This window comes from Sprattus sprattus (genome assembly GCF_963457725.1).
Source record: "Sprattus sprattus genome assembly, chromosome: 16".
Classification (NCBI taxonomy): domain Eukaryota; kingdom Metazoa; phylum Chordata; class Actinopteri; order Clupeiformes; family Clupeidae; genus Sprattus; species Sprattus sprattus.
This window is the reverse complement of record NC_137914.1, coordinates 8,111,562-8,130,314: the sequence shown is the minus strand read 5'-3', so window position 1 is coordinate 8,130,314 and position 18,753 is coordinate 8,111,562. Positions and strand designations below refer to the sequence as shown.

The 18,753-nt window shown below is 43.2% G+C and overlaps 1 protein-coding gene across 1 annotated transcript; it reads right to left on the bottom strand.

The window, feature by feature from the left end:
* Window positions 1–1,579: 1,579 nt before the first annotated feature.
* bcap31 (B cell receptor associated protein 31) lies at window positions 1,580–18,149 on the bottom strand. Its single transcript, XM_080853582.1, has 8 exons — window positions 18,077–18,149; window positions 16,989–17,097; window positions 16,042–16,142; window positions 15,538–15,682; window positions 12,064–12,199; window positions 6,145–6,274; window positions 5,824–5,924; window positions 1,580–3,391 (listed from the first exon to the last, which is right to left on the bottom strand). The coding sequence occupies exons 2-8, from the start codon at window positions 17,078–17,080 to the stop codon at window positions 3,356–3,358; spliced, it is 741 nt and encodes a 246-aa protein (XP_080709708.1). The 5' UTR covers window positions 17,081–17,097; window positions 18,077–18,149; the 3' UTR covers window positions 1,580–3,355.
* Window positions 18,150–18,753: the final 604 nt, after the last annotated feature.

Genomic DNA, 18,753 nt, shown 5'->3' with positions numbered 1-18,753 from the left:
GTTGTTTACGCTGCGCGTAGAACTACGAGCATCCGCCCTTCAGTTGGCATCAACAGTGGGGCGACGAGGAGGGCATCGCCAGTGCAGTTCAAACTGGTTTTAATGCCCAGTTTGTCAGACGTGTCACAGATGCCATACTAAGCCAAGGCCACTGCATGCTGAAGTTTGTTGCCTATGTTTAGCCAGTGCCCTCGGAGCTGCCTGGGCTCTATTTCTGGCAGGGGAGTCGGAGGCTGCTCGGTCTTCAGTATGTTTGTTGCCCGTCTCCCTTCAACAGCTGCCTCTGCTCAGTGCAGCCAGCACAACATAGGCCAGTCTGTGGCCTGACAGCCGGTCACTTAAACATGGTGCAAGGTTGAATCAGAAGTTAAGATCAAATTGGCGCTCCAAACATTTAACTAAACCGTGTCAAATGTGTGCTTAGTCAAGATTTAAAACCTCACCCTAAAGTTCTAAAATGTTTAAGTATTTATTTGGATTTAAACTTTAATACGTAGGCCTAATGAATGTGCGTTAAATACAATGCTAATTATCAAAGTTGTATGGGTTTGTAGGTTCTGCACTGAAAGCACTAGTCATACACTTGTGACTTGGACGGGAAAACATGTCTTATAACCCTGGGCTGTTGTGTGTGTAGACTACATAAAGAGGGGGGGTGGTGTGTGTGAACTATATTTTCAGTTGTCAGTGAGCGATGTGCTTCTGACAGATGGGCGTTAGTTGCGATGCCACAATGAAAGTCAACAGCCAAAATAGATAGATGCCTCAGATGACTTCCACCATTTCCTTGCTCTCATTCCACCTAATTTTCTTGAGTAGTCTTAGTCCTGAAAGACTAATATCTCCCCTTAACCTGAAAGTTATTGCTCTTAAAGGGAAGCGCAATAAAATGTCGTGTTAGTTATTATTCTTACCTCCCCAGTCCACGATTATTGCAAGTGCTCCAACATTGTGTGTGTGTGTGTGTGTGTGTGTGTGGGAGTGCACTTAGATAATGCAGGCTACTTAATGTTTACCTTAGACATTTTCATACTAGATCTCCTTTATCGCTTCCTCCTTTATAGTTCCTTCAAGTAAAAGATAAGATGAATTAACCGTATTTAAACTGGCCAAAGTTCATATGCAAACGGGCCTACGTTACAGTCCTCACGTCTGCTTTGCTCAAATCACATGGTAGAGACATTTTTAGATCCCGCCGTTAATATTTGATGTAATGTTCCCAGTGACATTGTTGTCCGTGATTACAGCTTCCAACCCTTGCGTATGAATTATACACAACCTACGTGCAGCAGTTCTGAAACCTTGGTCATATAATTTCATGAATGCTACCTATTTGTACTTGTGAATCAGCAAAAAATCAGACTTGCACAACATAAGTTTACCAAAAAGAGAGAACCATATCCTTATTTCCTGAAAAGTGCACCAACATGAACTCAATCACCTAATGTGCAAGCTGATTTTACAGGAGACAAAGCTCAAAATAATTCATAATCCTGAACTTCACCTGCACATTGGTCATGAATGGTCTACAATATCCATTACCTACACTGACACAGACATAAGAGCTTTTGTTTTGTGAAGTACTTTATTGACTTGCAAATGACAAATGTTAGAGCCAAAAGAAAGCTTGTACACAAAGACACGACATGTTAACCCCTAAAATCCCATCCAAGAAATACAATACAAACAAAGGCTATTGACATCACCAGAATTCATGGAGCTACGCATCAGAATGTATTCTCTTCCAAGGTCCATTCTTACAAGTGAAGGAAACTGTATGCCACCGTTGAATCATACAAAAGAATCTGACATCGTCCCCAGGAGGGTTTCTTAGACCCCGTGGCTGTCGACAGCTGCCCTCATGCCCATCTCCACTGGCATGGGGGTCTTTGCTTAGCTTTTCTGCAGGTGCCTATTTTTACCAGGTGCCACAATTCATGATGTCATTCTTTGGACAAGTCGGGGCACTGCTGGCCGCAGAGAGTGCCACTGTGAGCTGGCGAGCCACACTCAAGAGATCACCTGCTGAAAAAGCAGTCTGACAGGTGTCAAGTCCTGCCATTCTTGGGGGCTTCGCATGGGGAAATTCATCTGCACAGCATCCACTACACCAGCTACCAGACAGGGACGATTCTGTGAAGCACTGAACCTACAGGCTGCTTCTTACCAGTGATACTGTACACGAAACTCACAGTTTAAAAGTGAACGCAGAGCAGTGGCCTAGATTTGCCCAGATAGGCCTAAACAGGGAAAAAGATATGAGGTGAAGGACAATGATGGACAATATGAACTGATGCAGAATTTCAAGGGCGTTTTCCACTTGGTTAAGGTTTCAAAACTGGGCATCTAGGGATGGCCCTGACAGTGTTTCGAAATCCAATCTGTAGCTGTGATACTGAAGGCATGTTGCCTGCCACTGCCAAGACACTACGCTGTGCCCATAGATTACGGTACACGGGGCCTTCATATCAGATTATGCAGGCTTCGCAAAGGGCCCAGGATCAAGACTCAACCGGCTGCTGCCACGTCAAGTCATGTGTCTCACACTTCCCTCGGACCCAGACCGGAATGATTCATTAACCTGACAGCTGAATGTTGGAACACTCCCAATGCAGAGGGACAAGGGGAAACAGGGATACAAAATTATTTGCAAGAAATGAGTCATCCCTTTGCATTAAATCAATTCAATAAAGACATTCAATAATATTATTTCTCTCCACGTGCCTTTTGGAAAGACAGGCATATCACAAGATGACAACGTGGAAAAAATATGTGTAAACATAGTCATTAATGACCTAAATTCACCCTTGAAAACCGCAGTATTTTTCTTGAGGCCCTCTATATCTACAGATGTTCACACATTCCACTGGTTCCACTCCAGCAGAGGAGCTCGTTTTGGTCCTTCTGTACGACACCGCTCATCACATGTGACAAGGCTGTGGAACAAGCATTCGTACCAATACAGTGACGGGAAGAAAATAACCAAAACAATACCTATAAACCTTCAGAAGTGATAATAGAAAAAAAATGACTAAACAAACAATATTATATACTAATAAAAGTATATATAATTATAATATAAAAACAAAGTGTAAGAACTATCTGTATTTCACAAAACCAAATCAAAAGACGCAAAGCGAAAGACAACCACTGAGCCAGCAGGCCATGGAGGATTTAGCCTGCATCTCCCAGATATGTGCAGGTGGGGAGGTGTGACAGGTAGAGGAATGGACGGGGCTTCCACCTAGCGGTGTAGAGCACTCACATCCTTCATGAGCAGGCAGGTGGAGGAGGAAGAGAAGGGCGAGGAAGAGGAAGTGTGTGAGGTGACCAGGAGGAAAACACCTTCAGCGGATCAATTGGACTTTTTATCCTGGCAATCGTTGCTCGCCTGCAGGACAAAAGACATGGTATAAAAATTGTAGTTAAGAGACATGAGAAAATGCTGGTGGGTACATTTGCGACATTCTCACAAATCTACACATTGTTGTTTGGTTTTGTACCCAGTGTGGCCTTTTAAACTTGTGATATGTGTTTTTACTCGACTAATACTACATAAGAATATTGTTTTGTGGTCGGTGTCAGAGTCCTGTCAGCTCTTTAGTAATCAGGAAGCTATGGGTTGCTGGCGTTACGGCAAAGCACTGCAGTAAACTGACCAATGAAACGCGACCCCTAGGTGTTTAGAGGGAATTAAATGTCATGTGTATTTCTGCTTCTCAGTGGCAACGTCATACAGTTGGGATCATTAGAGAGCCCCAAAACTTGAAACCAAACACGGATTTATCTGCACTTCGACTTCAGCGGAGGGACATACAAGCATATGAACGCACAAATACATAGAAGACCTTGGAAGTCATCAAGTCCTATTTTAGAGGTTGTCTGCTAGCAGGTGCATCAAGTTCAAGGAAACGAGGGGTGTTGGCAATCACAGTTCCCTTTCCCACGTGAGACAGTGCACACAGACACACTAGCTTTCCTGTCATCTGTTAACTTCATATCTGAGGCCCCTCAGACTGTGTGGCAATCACAAGACGAAGAGGTGCACACAGGGGATGCGGCCATGTACACACCTCTGTTACTAAGAGGACATGCTACCCTATAGGCTCGGTCATCAATCACGCTGAAATGAGTCATGCAACACGGAGACATGTTTGTGGTCAGCGGGGTGGTGAGCTGGAGCACTGGATGAGTCACTACTGCTCCTCGGGCCTCACCAGCAAGGGGCCGTTTCAAAGATCAGGTATTTTTAGGAGATGATTAGATGGCAGATAAAGAGACATAAAGAAGGCCCCAGCTGCTCTTCGGACTTAACCTAGTGATGAGCGTATGATGTAGCTGTGGACTTATGTTGCAGTAAAATATTTATCATCTCTAGTTCTTCTGCTGGTACTGAAGATGGCTGGCATGGGGGCCCTCGCTTCCTCGTAAACATCATGGTATGCAAGTTGTGTAAAGCCATATTAAGGTGTAGCGAAGCACACGTTACAAGTTGTGTAAAGCCATATTAAGGTGTAGTGAAGCACACGTTACAAGTTGTGGAAAGCCATATTAAGGTGTAGTGAAGCACACGTTACAAGTTGTGGAAAGCCATATTAAGGTGTGTTACTTAAACTGCAGTGGGTGGCTAATACTGTGCAGCTGGGGGTGGGGTGGGCTGATCACTTTTACAGGGGCATTCACAAATTTAAAAAATCGAAGTTGCTCAAGTTATGACTCCAACACATCTGACTGACCTCTGTCCAGCTCAGAGTTCAGCTGAAAGACCTGAGTCGCCAGAACTAAATACTGCATTTTGCTACAAAATGAAGTATGTTCACATATCGAGTTACGTTTTGTATGTTTCACTTTTTTTATAACTTCTATTTTCGCGATTTATGTTTGCATTGGATTACATCTCGATACTTGTTTCTGACAATGGTGATGGGCAAAACTATCTAAAGCTTATAGATGTTTTGTTAAAACAAAAAAAGATGTAATACAAGTAGCACACAAGTAGCTTACATTTGTTAGCCTGCCGTCTTACTTTTAGAGTGTGTGAACAAGTACATGCTTCTGCTCAGAACACGAAATGTTGTCAGAGTTAAGCAAAAATGTCACAATCCTATTCATTCGAGAGAGAGGCCACATTCACATAACCTTTATTATAGCATATTGTTATAATGGTTATATTATTAGTTATTGTCTTTGAGGTCTTACTGTGTGTATTTTACAAATCTTTATCATAGGAATGTTTTAATGAAAAACAACTTATATATACGTATATGGTATATGCTCCTTTCTACTACTCCCTACTCAGTGGTTTGCGGTAGGTCTTAGAACGCAGATACGGGGGCACTACTGTAGTGCCGCTCCATTGCTGACGACCTGGAAGAATGTCATGCAACTTATAACTGCTTTTTCCAAGAAGCAATAAACTTTAGTGTAAAGTTCTCTTAAAAACATGGGCCATCAACCTGACCAAGCCATACATCTGACATGAAAGGGCATTCTCAGTTGGATGTGGAAGGGTAGAGGCTGAACTATGTCTAAGAATGATTAAACAAAGAAGCCATGGGTTGTCATGGGCTACGGTTCTGGAAGAAAGGGTAACAAATCAGGAAGAACACTGTGCGCACGTCATCAGAGAAGTGTGTGTGTGTGTGTGTGTGTGTGTATGTGTGTGTGTGTGTAACGACGTGTGTGATGTTCCTGGGAAAGAAACTGAATGCCTATGAGCAATTTACATCATGATTCTTCCAAACCCAAAACTAATCAAATTGACTGGTTAGCTTGTGAATGAGAATCATATCATATGAATACTCAGCGCTTGAGTGGACCTACCTGCAGCTTCCCATGCTCCTCTAACAGACGGTCATACTCAACGGTGAGGTTCTCTGCTTGCTTCTTCATGGCCTTCACATCACTGTCAGATTTCTGAAGGGCTGGACACACAGACACACACACACACACACACACACAAAGAATATTTAAATAAATATGTAGTATGCTATACAATGCAAATCATAGAGCACACAAAAATATGTATATGCATATTAAGTAATCCCTGACAAGAAAGACACCCAACTTGGAAAAGGACACAAACCCTATGAACCAACGCCAGGGGGCTTTGCCTGGATCTCTTACTAGTCCAGACTGCAGTACCTTTCTTGGAGCCATCAAGCTCATCCTTCAGCTTCTTCACCTCCTCCTTCAGGGTCTTGTTCTGCTCCTGCACGCTGACTCCGGGTTTGGAGCCCGCCTCGGGGATTTCAATGCCAGCATCCCTCAGTTTCTGTCAAAGGACACATGAGTGCGTGTGATTACAAACTGCTGTGGTCTGCAGTTCTACTGTGTGTGTGTGTGTACAGTATGTATGTGTTACCTGAAAATATATACAAGTGCTTAAATGTGAGACTCGGCATGTGTTTCTGGGCGTATCCAGGAAAAGAACTATGCACTTTGTCTTTGCTAAGTAACAGGTTGCACTTCAGGCTCCCTGATCATAAAGGATAGAGTTTAGCGTAACTATAACTCATCTCTCTGTCTGAATAAGCCGCGCAGGTATGGTTGACGGGAGAAAGAGAGACAGAGAGAAAGAAATAGAGAGAGAGAGAGAGAGAGAGAGAGAGACTGCAGATGTCCTAGCTTAACGGCTGGCGATAAGCAGCGGGCCATCTGTGGTTCCGGTACAGGCTTTACGTTAAGCCATGAACCTCACCTCTGAACTGTACCTCCACCGGTTTAGTCTGGATCCTCCTCAGAGTCTGGGTCTGACTTCCCAAAAGTATCCTTCATTGTTTAATACTTGACAGGGGGGGGGGGGGGGGGGGGGGGTCTTAATCCTGCTCTCACTCGCTGTCTATCAGGACGACATTTAAATTACTCAGAAAGCTTTGAGGGGTGTCGGACTGTTCCCCAATACACTTGTCCACTGGAGGTTGACCTTGGGTACCCTGTGGCATACCAAACTGAAACACGTAGAGTGATCATAGGATGATTGAAATCCAATCCAGTTCCATTTTCAACTGTTTGCGTCTTAACATGGATGCGTGTAACCCAAATAAATCTAGAAAGGCCATCAGCCACTGTGACAGCAGATATGGCAGCAGTTTACCAAAACAATCTTATTCACCACTTTGAAGCAAAACACATCATCTTGGTGAGTGATGCCTGTTCTAGCCCTACTGAATTGCAACAGCACCCACGCCAACAAAAACAATCGGTGTACTGTTAAAAGTTTGCTTGGCACAACTGAAATGGCTTGCTTTTTAAATGTGTACGCAAACCATGGAAACACCCTGACTACAGGTGTCATTATGAATAAAACTGGAGTATATAAAGAGCCTTGAGCCGTTACTTCTTGGAAACGGTTCCCGGCGTTCCAAGAACTTGTGATAGGAGCACACAGATTCCTCTGGCCAATCAACAACAACCAGCCTGGACCAGTTTGATGCAGGGAAAATGAGAAGGTCGCGGAATGGCCACTTCAGCTCACCCCGAGGGCACGTAAAGGCCAGGAGAAAGGCCGAAGAATAGTGTTTTGGTGCCCGGATACACGGAGCTAAAAAAAAAATCAAAAAGCAACCTGACTGAAGCGTACGAAATCAACGTGACCTACAAATATCTTACTACATGTGACCTTCAAATATCCTAATACATGTGGAAAAACATAAGATACCAATGTCACTGAGGTCAATCGTGAAATTAACCACTTAAAACAAACTGATAACGAAGCACGTCAGTGTGCCATCTGCACCATCAGTACAGTGTCCTGACAAAGAACACACACACACACACACACACACACACACACACACACACACACACACACACACACACACACTTCACTAACCTAAAGATTTTGAGGACAATGTCTATGTCTGCCTTTGATTGTAAAGTAATCTGACAATATGTTAAGTTCCTACCTGAGGACATAATTCGCTGGTCTGGGCGAATCCAGAAATAAGTAGTTTTCTAGCTGGAGGTTTACATGAGAGGAGTTCTCTGTTCAAATCATTTTTAACAGAATAAGGTTAAGGTCTCCCTGAGGGGAACGAGAGACTTGCTTTGTATCTGGGTCAGTTTTTTTTATGTTCCTTGCTGCCAATTTCAACCTGCATCTTAACCTAGAAACTAAATAAAAGCAATGGCTTTGTTGAAGTTTAAACGTAAAATATGATGGGAATGCTGTAATAAGAAGGAATCAATTGCAAAAAGTGATAAAAAAAAAAAAGACTAATACGTTCATGACCAACAATCAATGCATATTAACTGTATATTATTGGACTGGACAACGCAGCCATTGAAATAAAGGACAACATGCATAACAGTTCCGCCACATGAAACGCTGCCCTCTAACCCTGATGCCCTAAAACAACAGAAGACCAATGCACGTTTAGAATGGGAGTCAGGCTACCTCCTCTGTGAATTGTTCAGTTATTTTCCTTGGTATGTGTATGGTTTCTCTATTGGTCTGTTTTCATGGTGCAATGACCTTTGTGCAAGTGAATCACCCTCTTGTTTCATAGGCTTTCATAGGCCAGTGAAATAAACGTACAGATATTCAAATTTTCACTATGGCTGCATGAGAGATTCTACCCGATGGCTTTGCAAAGAAAGTGTGAATTTGTTCATAATTAGGGTTCTTGCAAAATATGAAATTGCAAGGCAAAGGCTCCTGTGGAATCTCAATCTCAATCTGGCTTTCTGTCCAAAGTATGCATCTCTGCCAGTGAGCCCTTTGTAGGTGTGTTCAGACAAGTGAAAAGCAGTTCCATGAACCTGATGGCAAAGGTACTAAGGGTACAACACCCACACAGATGCTAATTGCAAATATGCAATGTCAGGTAGGAGTATTGGCTGCGACCAAAGACCATAAAAAGCAATGATCAGGAATTATTAGGAATTGCGAAATTAGTCATAAATTAGTTAGTTGAAGTACAACAATGTACTATGGCCACTGACAGTGGCTACTAGATCAATTTATGGATTGGGAGCTGGTATTTTGCAGTGTTCCTGTCTGGTTAACATGATTCAGTCGCTACGTTTGTGTATGTGTTCAATAGTTCTTAATATATTTTGTGAATTATTGAATGAAGTGTCCCGTGTGATGTGTTTGACCCTGATCAGACAGATGATTTGTCTTCCTCGGGATCAATTGCAATAATGGTAGGACAGTGTCTGACGTAGTGATGGGGGTCAAAGACCGCACAGCTAGTAATTTGTCCACACAGAATGATTCAAGAAGTTGAGAAACAGAGTTGATTAGAACTGCACCGTCCCGTGTGCCTCATATCCCAGGATATCAACATCAGGGCCGTTATAATGCAAACAAGCAGTCTTAAAGGGCAGGTCACATCAACCAGACCCAGGCTGGCCACACGAGGCAATCGAAAAAAAGACTACACATATCAGTTTCTCTTTTCAGCTGTAAATTCTTTCGCCTCACCTCCCCCCAACCCCTACCATTTTAGAGAACTCGCTCCTCCTCAATGTAACTGAAATAAGATTTCACGGCCTCCTTCTGTCACTGCGAGAGATCATGTTGCCCACTGGTTTATGGCGCTGTTCTGTATTATACAAGCCCGGCAGACATGAGTAATTGCGACATGTGGGCACCTCACGTGGTTGCTGGCGACGACCTTCTGGGCCCCAGACGCAATCTAGGAGATCAATGTTCTCAGTTATGAATGCGCGGGGGTGGAAGGGTAGAGGGTGTCAGGGCAAGAGTAGCACACGGCATGCCCAGGCTAAACAGTATGGCGCTTGACAATCAAATCAATGACAGCTGCCTGGTGCCCTTAATAATAATAATAACAATATAGTCATGCGCAGCGGGGCTCAGTTGAAGCCCTTATAGAATTTATGTCCCCTGTTACATCACAATTGCGTTGGATCGATCATGTTGTCGAAGTGAGGCTATTCAGCACCAAGCTTTTACCGGACTCAACTCACAACTCATCAGCTAGCTGTTCACATGCATACAGTTTCATGTTTTTAAGTAATGGTAGGACTGTGCACTGAAAAACCCATAGCACAAGCCAACTCGTGAAGAGGGTAAACCTTTACATCAGGAGTAAACACACTTAATCTGCTTGAATAGATTGGATCAGGACAGACCTCCTGCATACTATCACGATCATTGAAAGCGCATGAGAGGCCATGGTTCATTCTACCAGGAGAAAGCCTGAAATGAAGGCATGTTTAAAAAGGATAATCTTAGGGACCACATGCTCAGTATCACTGAATATCTGAGAACACACTTTGATGTTTATTTCTCAGAATCTAGGAAGATTGTGGCTTTACAGAGCCAGATCACAGCAAATATTAAGTTATATGCAGCCGTCGTGTTAATCAAGACCCCATGTTCCTCCAAGTACTTCTGGTGGAATGCAGGATGACAGAATACCAACAAGCACTTTAGATTTTGGCGTGTAAGTGTTGCTTGCACAAATGTTGTATTGCAAATATGATCACGGGGCAAAGATTTGACCCTCGTGGTGCAATCGACAATGCGTAAGAATAAGTGCTGCTCAGTTTCTCTTGTCCCAATGTCAGCCTGTACAATTACATAACCGCAAAAGGCTGCGATTGAATCAAATAATCGACCTTATTCGCTGTTTTGTGTGCAGTCTGCTCATGATCTACCCCCATCATAAAGAGATGACCAGTGAGTCTCTGTTCAGGCACTGGAGCGTGTGCAGTGTATGGTCACATGACTGGTGATCTGGTGTGCAGACGAGAGGGCTGGACTAAGAACAGAGTTTTAAACTATTCAGATTTAACAAGGGTTATGAAGGAAAGCCAAGGTTGACAAAATGGCATATGAGCGAGCAGTAACAGACACACACACACACACACACAAAATACACCGGCGATTAAGATGTTGGCTGACACTTTGTGAAAATTTGCATTAAAAGGTGAGCGTTGGCCAACGCAAAGCAAGAGTTTATGACCAATAGCTCACGTACTCCTTTTTTTCAGCAGAGGCAGAGGCGGAGGCATGGACTATAATAATTCAGGGCTATGAAGACTTTAGATAAACCTGAACATCAAAAAGGCCAGGGAGGCTTACATTGCAGTAAATTAGTTGAATACAGTGAGACAGTTTTCTTGCCATGGCTAGGCTATATCTATTTTGTCCATATTTAATATGAGTGAGATCATTACATTTACAATAGTCCAGCTAAATAAATGAAAACAAGTATGATAATTTACTCTGAAATTGACCCATTACTCACTGTTAATGAAGTAAGATCTATTCCCTAGTCTAAATGTAATAATGAAGTTACCCTTTACCCGTTATATTCAAACAAGTATATTTCATTATATTTCAGCTGCAACTCCAGTTGAAAGTGCACCTACAAGTCAGGGTTAAATAGAATATTCGTATATAAAGTGGCAGGCTATGTGTTAACAGTCCTTATTAAATGCTGGAGCACAGATGAGGTGTGTTGCCTACTCTTATAATAGCCTGTTCAAGTGTTCACAGCAAGCAAAAGGCTGAGTAGGCAAAAGGAATCAGCCATCACAAACAGGCCCATAATGAAAGGGGTCCAGGGAAAAGTTCAGATCCTAGTAGCAGCTCCATGTCTAATCTTTATGCACTGGGTAATATCATACCAATTATACCATATTCACTGTTCAATAAAAAAAGAAATGTGTAGTTCACATGCCTGTCTTATGTACAGTTGATATATTGCCCACAATAATCGCAATATGATATGACAAACCGTACTTCTTTCAACAGCAGCTGACGAATTTTCAGTCTTCGCATTTGCATTTTGTGAACATTCAAATGTTCCTAGTATGCAACATCGCCCTCCAGTGATTCAGATTGACATAGCATCCTGCAGAGTAAACTGAACCCACAAGTCTAGCCAATATTCTCGTCCCCCCCCCCCCCCCCCCATGTGTACAGTGTGTACCTTCCTCAATCTGTACAGTCCCTACCTCCAACTGCTTGCTGTTCTTGTGTGTTCGTCATCCCCATCCCTTCCCTCCCTCAGTTGTGTGTGTGACGTGTTTGGCGTCTGGCCACACACCGGTGGCATGCCGTGCGTTACGCTGCGTTAAACTCACCTCCTGCAATTTCTCGTTCTCCTCCATGTACCTCTTGGCGGCGTCGTTGGCGCCCTCCGCCTGCTTCTTGAAGGCCTCGTTGGAAGCCATGAGACAGGCCTGCTGGGAGAGGAGGGTGGCTAGGCGCCTCAGAATCCTAAACAGCAGCAGGGAATACAGATAAGGCTCATCAAAACATCCCTTCATATCAATAACACTCAACAGATGCAGACAAAATCATACATCCTTCCAATGGCTAAACTGCTAGAGCAGGGCGCTGCTGCTACCACCACCAAGGTCATGGTCACAGGATTTGTTAACTTCACCATCTTTACTGTATAATACACATCACCAGTATGTTCGTGAAATGTGCTTCAAATAAAAGCATCCGCTAACAATATGCTGAGCGCTGACGGAGTTTGCCTTAATTTCCACTGGGATAAAAAAAAATTAAACGTGCGCACACAAACAGTTATCTGAGAACGGCTGGGATGACATAGATACAAGAAGACGCTCTAGTGTTCCTGTAGTTGAACACATACAGTACGGTACAAGCAACACCAATGTTCGGGCCAAGCTCTACCAAGCATAGATAATAAACTCACATTAGTCATGCACTGGTAGATACTTAAAAGACTATCAAGGCACTCATACAGTTTACTGTATGTGCTACACACTACGTCCACTTAAGGATAAGGTCATCAAAAGAATCTCTCTAGCTGGTAAACAAATTATTTTCGTCAAATAACCTTAGCTGAATGTTAACCTCAGATTGCTGCACCCCCACCCGGCACGTTTGTGATTTTTCTCTCCCACTGGGGTGAAACACAGGTGCACTACTTTAGTTTGCCATTTTTCATTCTATCATTCACATCGATGTTCCATTTTCCGCTTGGCTTGAGTGGCTGCCCAAGCTCTCTCTCTCTCTCTTTTTTTTTTAAGCTCTTTTCAACTAGATCAGAACATCATTCACAGATACACTGCAAAATTCTTCTTTTGCCAAGACATCTTTTCTAACATGAGCCTTTTGCTTATGTCACCACGCAACCTCATTACTTACAACCCACTGAAACATGCTTGACCTTATTTGCATACTATGAGCTTATCCCCAATCAGCTGATCCTACTACAGTAAAATGTCTTAACCGTCTTTTGACAACCAGATAAAGGTCACATCTATGGTGTGCAAACACTAAAGGAATGCGGACAGCCGACAAGCCTCCGTACTGTAAGAATGCGGGTGAAATATATGTGGCAGAAAAGGGCCATATATCTGCTCTGAAGTCACTGTCACAATAACAGGCCACCTAACACCACAGAAAATGTTCCTATATGTTTAGTCTAGCTGCTCTGTCTTCCACTTGTAAGGTAACTGAGCATCTATGCACCCCGGGTCTTGCCACCGCATCATCAGTCACCCAGCATGTGACGAGGTTAGTCATCCCGGTAGCATGCGTGTGGGGTCAAAAAGGCCCTGGACAGTGCAGCTAGGGTGCTTGTGCAACTGGAGCCTATTGGCTGTACAGTCCAAAAGGAATGACATCCACTCCGGGCTAAATATAATGTTCATCGCCAGGTGCCTAATCACATGCTCCTCTCTGACAGGCCGCAGCTGTCCGGGTCTGCTGCGTGCCAAACGGCCAAACCTGGCAAGGGGAGGGAAGTAGTAGCGCGAATAGATATAGTAGCCCCTAGGTTCACAGGTGCTATTTTTAGGACACCATTGAGAGGAATATGAGTGGGCCCCTGTATGGAAGAGCTATGCAGACGGGACGCATGAATGAGATGGAGGGCTAATGGTGAGCGATGGCAACCGTCGCCCCAACCAATTGCCCCGGCTTGGAGGCTTTGCACCTCGGACGGATGAGATTTGTGAATGGAAAATATCTGTAGTTGGTGTTTAACAGTCAACATTCCTTCCACTGCTCCCGTCCCAGGAGAGAGAGAGAGAGAGAGAGAGAGAGAGAGAGAGAGAGACAACAAAATAAGGCAAGAGAGAGCACGAGAGTGTGCACGAGAGAGAGAGAGAGAACCTCCTCTTCACTTCCCAAACACACTTAGTGTGCTTTGATCTATTTATGGTTAAGTAACTAGGGCAGATTTTTCTGATGTAGGAACTCATCAATAGTCTGACTGACAGCTTTTGTTGTACGGCTCTGTCTAAATGTTTGAGCACGCATAGCAAAAAACACACAGAAGGGATAGCATTTGTCACGCTGGCTTCAATGACTAGCATAGAGCAATCAATAGCATGCCTGAGACCTTTTCTCTCGGTCTAAAATCAATCCAACTTCCAGTCATTACCCCGATCTGTCCATTGGCAGGATGGAATGAGTTGTATGTTGGTCTGGTCTGCAGCGTAAATATAGGGCATTACTCATATACGTCAAGGGCATTACTCATTTACGTCAAGGGCATCTCTCATATACGTCAAGGGCATAACTCATACGTCAAGGGCATCTCTCATATACGTCAAGGGCATCACTCATGTACGTCAAGGTCATCTCTCATATACGTCAAGGGCATCACTCATATACGTCAAGGGCATCACTCATATACGTCAAGGGCATCTCTCATATATGTCAAGGGCATCTCTCATATACGTCAAGGGCCTTACTCTTTACAACATCAAGAATGATGAACTGCCAGTACAATTTTTACATATGTGAAGAGGTCATTGCATATAGCCTTAACCGCAACCTTTCACAAAGCATTAATAGCTAAAGCATACAGTATATGGAAGAGTTGGTGTCATTGTAATTGGTAGTTTTGACTTTGGTAGGTAGCTAGTCTCATGCTTAGTTGATGGTTTTTCCATCAATTTCAGTCAGGGTTCACCAATTGAAAGTACTCAGCTGCGGGGCATGTTATTGTATGTTTTCACTGTTGTTCTGACTACATATCAACACAAAGCAGAAACAGGTCCCGTAAGACACACATGACTGACAACTCTGGCCCGCATCAAGCTTTCCAACTCAAAACTGCCCGTGAGGAAGAGACCACGAAAGCAGTGAGTCATGAGTCAGCCAGCCAATTCTTTAAAAAGATTATGCAACATTAAAAAAAACGGTCAAATCAGGGGCTTTCGAGGGCTGATTCACAGACGTAGTCGTCTAAGCACATGGTGTTTGGCCCGAGGATCCTGTGTGGAGCTGCAATCCATATGAGCACAGCACAGGGGGCGCCAGCATGGACACAGACTCTTACATCACATACCACTGAGCCCCACTGCCTGTTAGAGAACAGCTCAGGGCAAAGAAACATGTGCGCACGTGTGTGTGTGTGTGTGTGTGTGTGTGTGTGTGTGTGTGTGTGTGTGTGTGTGTGTGTGTGTGTGTGTGTGTGTGTGTGTGTGTGTGTGTGTGTGTGTGTGTGTGCACGTGTGTGTGTGTGTGTTTGAAAGCGTGTGTGTGTGTAAACTACAATATAGTGGCCCTTATCTTTATCCCAGGCCCCCCTCCTCCCCCCTCCCACTTGTGTGCTTGTGACCACTCACAGACAGAGCAGCAGGGCAAAGCCAGCAATGTACTCGTTCCTCTGGGCCCTGAACAGCTTCATGTGGATGTGCTCGACCGCCACCGGGTTGTTAGTCAGGTCAACTGTGTCCTGCACACTGTACTTCCGCACCTCTCGGAAGGCATCTACACACACACACACACACACACACACACACACACACACACACACACACACACACACACACACACACACACACACACACACACACACACACACACACACACACACACACACACACACACAGAGAGAGATGAATGAATGTGGTGATGATTCAGGGTAATTAGACTTTTATCATTTAACTAAAGACAGCCAGGTGTGGGAGACCAAAGAAACATATAGAACAGTGAAGTTGCTTTAGTGCTTGTTCTGAGGGTTTAGACTCTGGACTCTAAAGTGCCTTGAGACAATTTCAATTGTTTCTGGCGCAATATGAATGGAATTGAATTTAACTGAATTGAAAGTCTGGGAGCTTAACACTCACCAATGAGAAGAAAGACCAGGATGGCAATTGCCACCATAAAGGCAGTGTTTCCATAATAAGTAACCGTTTGAACAAAACGGGACTTAAAGAATCTGTTCCATCTGAGGGAAAAAAAACAACAACATGCTAGAATAACCATATGTTCACAGACAAAGATGAATGTACAACAGTTGATCTGAAAGTTAATGCTGCTCTCACAACCCTAGAGAGAAAAACATGTTTACAAGTCCCAATTAATTACTCTAAAAAAAATAAATAAAAAAAAACACCACTAGGTTGCTAAATGAGTCAACACCAACATCTGACATTAAGCTTGTTTTCAGTTCTGGGAACTGATGTTTCAATGTTAGATATCCTAGCGACCTCTAAATCAGTTGAGTGGTCATGAGTCTTTCCAGTGGTAAATAAATTACAGCTTCTCTATTTCTGTTGCCACTACATGCAAAGCGTGAATGAATGAGTCAAAGTGGATTAGGCACATCCTCCTGCCTGCCTTGTTTTTAAGTTTTTCTGATGGATTCTGGAGAAGGCCATGATGTAACATTTGACCTAGTACATATTAAACTGTTTTAGGATCCTTAGACATGCCACAGGTGATCCACGGCATTGCATTGGGTCCCTGTTCTAACGCAACAGACTGAACTCCTGAAATAAAAGCACCATTAACAAACCAAAGTTATTGATTTGCCGAATCTGTGTGCTCAGCTTATCAAGAGCGGGAAGAGTGGTGCACTGATTGAGAAATGCATCAGATTAAGTATGACTGTCCAAAACACTGCTCAGTTAATGAAATCCATGAGGACTCCAAAAGGTCAGTGATTGCCAAACAAGAACAGGGTAGTGGAATCTTGCCATTTGTCTTGATTTCAACATATTACTCAACTTATTCCCCTCAGACAAATATTCCACTTTTGAAAGTTTTGTTTTTAAATTGTGCAGAAACCAACCTTTTGGGGGAGATAAAGGGCACACACAGCAGTAGCACAGCGAACACCTCCGCATATAAGAACGTCGCCACGGCCGTCCACTGCAGACTCATGGCTGTCTGTGGAGATTCTGAAATATCAAAGGGGAAATACATTTAAAACAATTACCAAAAAAAAACCTGAAACAGTTGGTGCAACAGTGCGTTACATCCATTTTAACAAGAGGAGAACATCACTTGCATTCTTATGCATCAGACAGATTAAACAACGTGCTCTAGTACTGTCAGTTCATTCGAAGCCAGGAAAGGCTCATTGAGAGGCTGTCCTAGTGTTGACAAACAAGGCTATTCTGAGTACAGTGTTGTGGAATGTTTACACGGACGTCACATTTCACGTTCGAGGGTGTGAAATATTGTTTAGCTGCTGAAGGTAGACACCATAGCAACACTGCAGCTGCACCTAGCAGAAGAGCAACAGCACCATCTCTTGTCATCGAAGACACCACTGCACTCCGACCTAATTTGACTGGGAGCCGTTTCCAGTAACACAATGTTGATAGTTCAGCGTTAAGGTTAAAAGAGATAGATAGAAAAAAAATAAAGTAGCCATGGCAACGTTATAACATTGTGAAGTTGCATACCTTGAGTATTTAACCTGAACTATACCTCGAGTTAACCATTAGCTAGATTTTCTGTCGTCAGGTGGGCATTCACGATCAGCTTTACCTGACAGCTAAGTAAACCATTGCTAAGTATTCAACAGACAGCCCTGTGGGCTTGGTACAGGCCAACAGCACAACTGGATGCGTCACGAGGAATGCATGTTAGCTAATAGCTAGCATGTATTGCACTAGTATGTAATGTTAAGGCAAGAGTTCCACAAGTCTTGCGAGTTTTTTCTAAATCCTAAATTTAGACTCCATATAGGAAACACATCTAGGTTATACATCTTAGTTACCTTTACCTGGTCCACATACTGGCCTACGCTAACGTCATATCGAGTTAGTTGGCTTTAACTATTGAACATGTTCAGACAAAAAACTGGTTGTTTTATACTAATAATATATCCTGCATTAACGATTTAAAATAAAAGAAGCATTACACACTTACAAGACCTCAATGAGAGAAATAGGCGTAGACACAGACTTCTGCCCCCAATAAGAACTTGAGTTTTCTAATGCTGTTTCACTGGGTTTGGTGTAATACTTCCGGTAAATGAAGTACCGGCAATAAGCCACGATGGAGCTTCCGGTTTAATTTACTTCCTAAGACATTCATTATCACAATAAGAGTCTGAGAGCGTCAATTTATACCTTACGTGTAACATAAAATGATAGTTTGACTGTGGAGAGTGTCATTTGAGTGAATAAACAACATGACTAAATGAAATACAGTCCACATAGTGATTGATGCATAATTGCATTTCATGCCTAGTACATAATACTGCTCAGTGAGGGACTGTTGACCACCCCTCAAGGCCTTTACACTGAAATTTCAAGAAAAGCAGATACAGAATGTTTCACAAGCACACGCCAAGCAACGCCACCTCATCCTAAACGTGTACTGTGATGACGCATAACTACAGAAGAGGAGAAATTGTAATTGACAAACTGAAACACTAACAAAATAATTCATACCCACTTCAATCCATCACAATGAAGTGATCTTTATTTGTGTCAATGGCAATATGAAACAACCCATCAGCTTGTGCACAAAAATAATCTTGTAATATAAAATGCGGGCAAATGGAGCATTCCAGTATATTCAATCAGCTTTGTTATTTGTAG